The sequence below is a fragment of the Corvus brachyrhynchos genome, unplaced genomic scaffold (assembly GCF_000691975.1).
Source record: "Corvus brachyrhynchos isolate BGI_N302 unplaced genomic scaffold, ASM69197v1 scaffold438, whole genome shotgun sequence".
In the NCBI taxonomy this organism is placed as follows: domain Eukaryota; kingdom Metazoa; phylum Chordata; class Aves; order Passeriformes; family Corvidae; genus Corvus; species Corvus brachyrhynchos.
The window spans coordinates 37,446-46,127 of NW_008239291.1; the positions used below are offsets into that span (position 1 = coordinate 37,446).

At 54.7% G+C, this 8,682-nt stretch overlaps 1 protein-coding gene across 1 annotated transcript; it reads right to left on the bottom strand.

Moving 5' to 3' along the window:
- Window positions 1–6: 6 nt before the first annotated feature.
- On the bottom strand, window positions 7–2,613 carry LOC108448228 (vegetative cell wall protein gp1-like). Its single transcript, XM_017740482.1, has 3 exons — window positions 2,519–2,613; window positions 227–1,251; window positions 7–124 (listed from the first exon to the last, which is right to left on the bottom strand). Exons 1-3 carry the CDS (start codon window positions 2,611–2,613, stop codon window positions 54–56), a joined length of 1,191 nt encoding a protein of 396 aa, XP_017595971.1. The 3' UTR covers window positions 7–53.
- Window positions 2,614–8,682: the final 6,069 nt, after the last annotated feature.

Sequence of the window (8,682 nt, forward strand, 5' to 3'; positions counted from 1 at the left end):
ATGGATTGGGAATGGACTGGGAGGGACTGGGGGGCACTGGGGGTCACTGGGGGTCACTGGCCACCATCGCCCAGCGCATCGTGGCCCCCGGCAAGGGCATCCTGGCCGCCGACGAGTCCACTGGTACGCACTGGGAGCACTGGGAACGCACTGGGAGCCACTGGGAATGGACTGGGAGGGACTGGGAAGGGACGGGGGGCACTGGGGGTCACTGGGGGTCACTGGCCACCATCGCCCAGCGCATCGTGGCCCCCGGCAAGGGCATCCTGGCCGCCGACGAGTCCACTGGTACGCACTGGGAGCACTGGGAACGCACTGGGAGCCACTGGGAAAATGGACTGGGAATGGACTGGGAATGGACTGGGAGGGACTGGGAGGCACTGGGAACGGACTGGAAGTGGACTGGGAGTGGACTGGGGGCACTGGGGGCTATCGCCCAGTGCATCCTGGCCGCCGCCGAGTCCACTGGTACAGACTGGGAGCACTGGGAAGGGACTGGGAGGGACTGGGAAGGACTGGGAATGAACTGGAAAGGACTGGGAGTGACTGGGAGACACTGGGAATGGACTGGGAGTGGACTCGGAGTGACTGGAGGCACTGGAAGGGCACTGGGATAAGGAGGGCACTGGTAAGGACTGGGGGCACTGGGAGAGGACTGGGAATGGACTGGAGGCTCTGGAAGTGAACTGGGAGGGACTGGGAATGGACTGGGAGCCACTGGGAATGGACTGGGAGTGGACTGGGAGTGACCGGAGGCACTGGAAGGGCACTGGGACGAGATAAGGAGGGCACTGATAAAGAGTCACTGGGAGGGACTGGGAGCACTGGGAGGGGACTGGGAGGGGACTGAGAGTCCGTGCAAAGGCACTGGGAGGCACTGGGGTAAACTGGGAGGGAGTGGGAGGGACTGGAATGAGATGAGGAAGTGCTGGGAGGGACTGGAGGCACTGGAAGGGCACTGGGATGAGATAAGGAGGGCACTGATAAGGATTGGGGGTAAACTGGGAGTGACTGGGAGGGGACTGAGAGTCCGTGCAAGGGCACTGGGAGGGACTGGGACAGACTGGGAGGGACTGGAATGAGATGAGGAAGCACTGGGAGTGTACTGGGAGGGACTGGGAGTGACTGGGAAGGGAGTTGTGGCATACTGGGAGGCACTGGGAGCGACTGGGGGAGCACTGGGAGTTACTGGGAGGCACTGGGGGAGCACTGGGAAGCACTGAGGCAACGCCAGGAGCCTGGTTTGGGTTCCTGGTTTATACTGGGATAAAGTGGTTTATACTGGTTTATACTGGTTTATACTGGGATAAATTGGTTTATCCTGGTTTATACTGGGGATAAACTGGTTTATACTGGTTTATATTGGTTTATACTGGGATAAATTGGTTTATACTGGTTTATACTGGGGATAAACTGGTTTATACTGGGATGGGCTGGGGAAGCATCTGGGGACTTCAGGGTGTCACTGGGACCTCCTGAAGCTGTACTGGGAGCTACTGGGAGGCGCTGAGGCAGCAACAATGGCCAGTGGTTTATACTGGTTTATATCGGTGTGTACTGGTTTATACTGGTTTATACTGGGATGGGCTGGGGAAGCATCTGGGGACTTCAGGGTGTTACTGGGACCTCCTGAAGCTGTACTGGGAGCTACTGGGAGACCCTGAACCCGTGCCACACCACCTGCTCCATACTGGTCCTGACTGGTTTCTACCAGAAACTAATTACTCCCTACTGGTTTATACTGGTTTATATTGGTTTATACTGGTTTATATTGGGATGGCGACTGGGAGCCTGGGGGAGCATCTGGGGACTTCAGGGTGGTCCTGAGGCTGAACTGGGAGCTACTGGGAGCTACTGGGACACACCCACCCCCCACCCATCACCCAGCTGGTTTCTACTGGGCGCCACCCACTCCGTACCAGTTCTAACTGCTCCATACTGGTTTATACTGGTCTGTATTGGTCCTAAACGGTCCATACTGGTCTAAACGGATTGATACTGGTCCTAACTGGTCTATACTGGTTCTGACTGATGTATACTGTTGTGAGTGGTCCGTGCTGGGTGTAACTGGTCTGTACTGGTCCTAACTGGTCTGTACTGGGCCCAACTGACCTGTACTGGTCCTAACTGGTCCATACTTGTCCTAATTGATTCTAATTGGTTTGTACTGCTCCTAAGTAGTCTATACTGGTTTATACTGGTTTATACTGGTTTATACTGGTTTATACTGGGGTGGTGACTGGGACCCTGGGGGAGCATCTGGGGATTTCAGGGTGGTCCTGAGGTTGAACTGGGAGCTACTGGGAGCTACTGGGACACACCAGTACTGGTTTCTACTGGGTACCAACCGCTCCATACTGGTTCTAACCGCTCCATACCGGTTCTGACCGCTCCATACCGGTTCTGACCGCTTCATACCGGTTCTAACTGCTCCATACCGGTTCTAACTGCTCCATACCGGTTCTGACCGCTCCATACTGGTCTGTATCGCTCCATACCAGTTCTAGCCGCTCCATACCGGTCCTCGGTCCGTACTGGTTCTAACCGCTCCATACTGGTTCTAACCACTCCATACTGGTCTGTACCAGTCCGTACTGGTTCTAACCACTCCATACCGGTTCTAACCGCTCCGTAACAGTCCGTACCGGTCCGTACCGGTTCTAACCGCTCCATACTGGTCTGTACCGCTCCATACTGGTTCTAACCGCTCCATACCGGTCTGTACTGGTCTGTACCGGTTCTAACCGCTCCATACCGGTTCTAACCGCTCCATACCGGTTCTAACTGCTCCACACCGTTTCTTACTGCTCCGTCCCGCTCCGTCCCGCTCCATACTGGTCTGTACCGCTCCATACTGGTTCTAACTGCTCCATACCGGTCTGTACCGCTCCATACCGGTCTGTACCGCTCCATACTGGTCCGTACCAGTCCGTACTGGTTCTAACTGCTCCATACTGGTCTGTACCGCTCCATACCGGTTCTGACCGCTCCATACTGGTCCGTACCAGTCCGTACTGGTTCTAACTGCTCCATACCGGTCTGTACCGCTCCATACCGGTCTGTACCGCTCCATACTGGTCCGTACCAGTCCGTACTGGTTCTAACTGCTCCATACTGGTCTGTACCGCTCCATACCGGTTCTGACCGCTCCATACTGGTCTGTATCGCTCCATCCCAGTTCTAACCGCTCCATACCGGTTCTGACCGCTTCATACCGGTTCTGACCGCTCCATACTGGTCTGTATCGCTCCATACCAGTTCTAACCGCTCCATACCGGTTCTGACCGCTTCATACCGGTTCTGACCGCTCCATACTGGTCTGTATCGCTCCATACCAGTTCTAACCGCTCCATACCGGTTCTGACCGCTTCATACCGGTTCTGACCGCTCCATACTGGTCTGTATCGCTCCATACCAGTTCTAACCGCTCCATACCGGTTCTGACCGCTTCATACCGGTTCTGACCGCTCCATACTGGTCTGTATCGCTCCATACCAGTTCTAACCGCTCCATACCGGTTCTGACCGCTTCATACCGGTTCTGACCGCTCCATACTGGTCTGTATCGCTCCATACCAGTTCTAACCGCTCCATACCGGTTCTGACCGCTTCATACCGGTTCTGACCGCTCCATACTGGTCTGTATCGCTCCATACCAGTTCTAACCGCTCCATACCGGTTCTGACCGCTTCATACCGGTTCTGACCGCTCCATACTGGTCTGTATCGCTCCATACCAGTTCTAACCGCTCCATACCGGTTCTGACCGCTTCATACCGGTTCTGACCGCTCCATACTGGTCTGTATCGCTCCATACCAGTTCTAACCGCTCCATACCGGTTCTGACCGCTTCATACCGGTTCTGACCGCTCCATACTGGTCTGTATCGCTCCATACCAGTTCTAACCGCTCCATACCGGTTCTGACCGCTTCATACCGGTTCTGACCGCTCCATACTGGTCTGTATCGCTCCATACCAGTTCTAACCGCTCCATACCGGTTCTGACCGCTTCATACCGGTTCTGACCGCTCCATACTGGTCTGTATCGCTCCATACCAGTTCTAACCGCTCCATACCGGTTCTGACCGCTTCATACCGGTTCTGACCGCTCCATACTGGTCTGTATCGCTCCATACCAGTTCTAACCGCTCCATACCGGTTCTGACCGCTTCATACCGGTTCTGACCGCTCCATACTGGTCTGTATCGCTCCATACCAGTTCTAACCGCTCCATACCGGTTCTGACCGCTTCATACCGGTTCTGACCGCTCCATACTGGTCTGTATCGCTCCATACCAGTTCTAACCGCTCCATACCGGTTCTGACCGCTTCATACCGGTTCTGACCGCTCCATACTGGTCTGTATCGCTCCATACCAGTTCTAACCGCTCCATACCGGTTCTGACCGCTTCATACCGGTTCTGACCGCTCCATACTGGTCTGTATCGCTCCATACCAGTTCTAACCGCTCCATACCGGTTCTGACCGCTTCATACCGGTTCTGACCGCTCCATACTGGTCTGTATCGCTCCATACCAGTTCTAACCGCTCCATACCGGTTCTGACCGCTTCATACCGGTTCTGACCGCTCCATACTGGTCTGTATCGCTCCATACCAGTTCTAACCGCTCCATACCGGTTCTGACCGCTTCATACCGGTTCTGACCGCTCCATACTGGTCTGTATCGCTCCATACCAGTTCTAACCGCTCCATACCGGTTCTGACCGCTTCATACCGGTTCTGACCGCTCCATACTGGTCTGTATCGCTCCATACCAGTTCTAACCGCTCCATACCGGTTCTGACCGCTTCATACCGGTTCTGACCGCTCCATACTGGTCTGTATCGCTCCATACCAGTTCTAACCGCTCCATACCGGTTCTGACCGCTTCATACCGGTTCTGACCGCTCCATACTGGTCTGTATCGCTCCATACCAGTTCTAACCGCTCCATACCGGTTCTGACCGCTTCATACCGGTTCTGACCGCTCCATACTGGTCTGTATCGCTCCATACCAGTTCTAACCGCTCCATACCGGTTCTGACCGCTTCATACCGGTTCTGACCGCTCCATACTGGTCTGTATCGCTCCATACCAGTTCTAACCGCTCCATACCGGTTCTGACCGCTTCATACCGGTTCTGACCGCTCCATACTGGTCTGTATCGCTCCATACCAGTTCTAACCGCTCCATACCGGTTCTGACCGCTTCATACCGGTTCTGACCGCTCCATACTGGTCTGTATCGCTCCATACCAGTTCTAACCGCTCCATACCGGTTCTGACCGCTTCATACCGGTTCTGACCGCTCCATACTGGTCTGTATCGCTCCATACCAGTTCTAACCGCTCCATACCGGTTCTGACCGCTTCATACCGGTTCTGACCGCTCCATACTGGTCTGTATCGCTCCATACCAGTTCTAACCGCTCCATACCGGTTCTGACCGCTTCATACCGGTTCTGACCGCTCCATACTGGTCTGTATCGCTCCATACCAGTTCTAACCGCTCCATACCGGTTCTGACCGCTTCATACCGGTTCTGACCGCTCCATACTGGTCTGTATCGCTCCATACCAGTTCTAACCGCTCCATACCGGTTCTGACCGCTTCATACCGGTTCTGACCGCTCCATACTGGTCTGTATCGCTCCATACCAGTTCTAACCGCTCCATACCGGTTCTGACCGCTTCATACCGGTTCTGACCGCTCCATACTGGTCTGTATCGCTCCATACCAGTTCTAACCGCTCCATACCGGTTCTGACCGCTTCATACCGGTTCTGACCGCTCCATACTGGTCTGTATCGCTCCATACCAGTTCTAACCGCTCCATACCGGTTCTGACCGCTTCATACCGGTTCTGACCGCTCCATACTGGTCTGTATCGCTCCATACCAGTTCTAACCGCTCCATACCGGTTCTGACCGCTTCATACCGGTTCTGACCGCTCCATACTGGTCTGTATCGCTCCATACCAGTTCTAACCGCTCCATACCGGTTCTGACCGCTTCATACCGGTTCTGACCGCTCCATACTGGTCTGTATCGCTCCATACCAGTTCTAACCGCTCCATACCGGTTCTGACCGCTTCATACCGGTTCTGACCGCTCCATACTGGTCTGTATCGCTCCATACCAGTTCTAACCGCTCCATACCGGTTCTGACCGCTTCATACCGGTTCTGACCGCTCCATACTGGTCTGTATCGCTCCATACCAGTTCTAACCGCTCCATACCGGTTCTGACCGCTTCATACCGGTTCTGACCGCTCCATACTGGTCTGTATCGCTCCATACCAGTTCTAACCGCTCCATACCGGTTCTGACCGCTTCATACCGGTTCTGACCGCTCCATACTGGTCTGTATCGCTCCATACCAGTTCTAACCGCTCCATACCGGTTCTGACCGCTTCATACCGGTTCTGACCGCTCCATACTGGTCTGTATCGCTCCATACCAGTTCTAACCGCTCCATACCGGTTCTGACCGCTTCATACCGGTTCTGACCGCTCCATACTGGTCTGTATCGCTCCATACCAGTTCTAACCGCTCCATACCGGTTCTGACCGCTTCATACCGGTTCTGACCGCTCCATACTGGTCTGTATCGCTCCATACCAGTTCTAACCGCTCCATACCGGTTCTGACCGCTTCATACCGGTTCTGACCGCTCCATACTGGTCTGTATCGCTCCATACCAGTTCTAACCGCTCCATACCGGTTCTGACCGCTTCATACCGGTTCTGACCGCTCCATACTGGTCTGTATCGCTCCATACCAGTTCTAACCGCTCCATACCGGTTCTGACCGCTTCATACCGGTTCTGACCGCTCCATACTGGTCTGTATCGCTCCATACCAGTTCTAACCGCTCCATACCGGTTCTGACCGCTTCATACCGGTTCTGACCGCTCCATACTGGTCTGTATCGCTCCATACCAGTTCTAACCGCTCCATACCGGTTCTGACCGCTTCATACCGGTTCTGACCGCTCCATACTGGTCTGTATCGCTCCATACCAGTTCTAACCGCTCCATACCGGTTCTGACCGCTTCATACCGGTTCTGACCGCTCCATACTGGTCTGTATCGCTCCATACCAGTTCTAACCGCTCCATACCGGTTCTGACCGCTTCATACCGGTTCTGACCGCTCCATACTGGTCTGTATCGCTCCATACCAGTTCTAACCGCTCCATACCGGTTCTGACCGCTTCATACCGGTTCTGACCGCTCCATACTGGTCTGTATCGCTCCATACCAGTTCTAACCGCTCCATACCGGTTCTGACCGCTTCATACCGGTTCTGACCGCTCCATACTGGTCTGTATCGCTCCATACCAGTTCTAACCGCTCCATACCGGTTCTGACCGCTTCATACCGGTTCTGACCGCTCCATACTGGTCTGTATCGCTCCATACCAGTTCTAACCGCTCCATACCGGTTCTGACCGCTTCATACCGGTTCTGACCGCTCCATACTGGTCTGTATCGCTCCATACCAGTTCTAACCGCTCCATACCGGTTCTGACCGCTTCATACCGGTTCTGACCGCTCCATACTGGTCTGTATCGCTCCATACCAGTTCTAACCGCTCCATACCGGTTCTGACCGCTTCATACCGGTTCTGACCGCTCCATACTGGTCTGTATCGCTCCATACCAGTTCTAACCGCTCCATACCGGTTCTGACCGCTTCATACCGGTTCTGACCGCTCCATACTGGTCTGTATCGCTCCATACCAGTTCTAACCGCTCCATACCGGTTCTGACCGCTTCATACCGGTTCTGACCGCTCCATACTGGTCTGTATCGCTCCATACCAGTTCTAACCGCTCCATACCGGTTCTGACCGCTTCATACCGGTTCTGACCGCTCCATACTGGTCTGTATCGCTCCATACCAGTTCTAACCGCTCCATACCGGTTCTGACCGCTTCATACCTGCTCCACACCGTTTCTTACTGCTCCGTCCCGCTCCGTCCCGCTCCATACTGGTCTGTACCGCTCCATACTGGTTCTAACTGCTCCATACCGGTCTGTACCGCTCCATACCGGTCTGTACCGCTCCATACTGGTCCGTACCAGTCCGTACTGGTTCTAACTGCTCCATACTGGTCTGTACCGCTCCATACTGGTTCTAACTGCTCCATACCGGTCTGTCCCGCTCCATACCGGTCTGTACCGCTCCATACTGGTCCGTACCAGTCCGTACTGGTTCTAACTGCTCCATACTGGTCTGTACCGCTCCATACTGGTTCTAACTGCTCCATACCGGTCTGTCCCGCTCCATACCGGTCTGTACCGCTCCATACTGGTCCGTACCAGTCCGTACTGGTTCTAACTGCTCCATACTGGTCTGTACCGCTCCATACTGGTTCTAACTGCTCCATACCGGTTCTAACCCCTCCATACTGCTCCATACCGGTTCTAACTGCTCCGTACCGTTTCTAACCGCTCCGTCCCGCTCCATACTGGTTCTAACCGCTCCATACTGGTTCTAACCGGTCTGTACCGGTTCTAACCGCTCCATACTGGTTCTAACTGCTCCATACCGGTTCTAACCCCTCCATACTGCTCCATACCGGTTCTAACTGCTCCGTACCGTTTCTAACCGCTCCGTCCCGCTCCATACTGGTTCTAACCGCTCCATACTGGTTCTAACCGCTCCATACCGGTCTGTACCGCTCC

Coding starts and splice junctions, on each gene's coding strand:
- LOC108448228 (XM_017740482.1), bottom strand. CDS start 2,613: ATGGAGTGGTTAGAACCAGTACGGACTGGTACAGACCAGTATGGAGTG. Junction 1,252..2,518: donor CCAGTACGGACCGAGGACCG/GTATGGAGCGGC, acceptor AGTATAAACCAG/GAACCCAAACCAGGCTCCTG. Junction 125..226: donor CGATGCGCTGGGCGATGGTG/GCCAGTGACCCC, acceptor TCCCAGTGCGTA/CCAGTGGACTCGTCGGCGGC.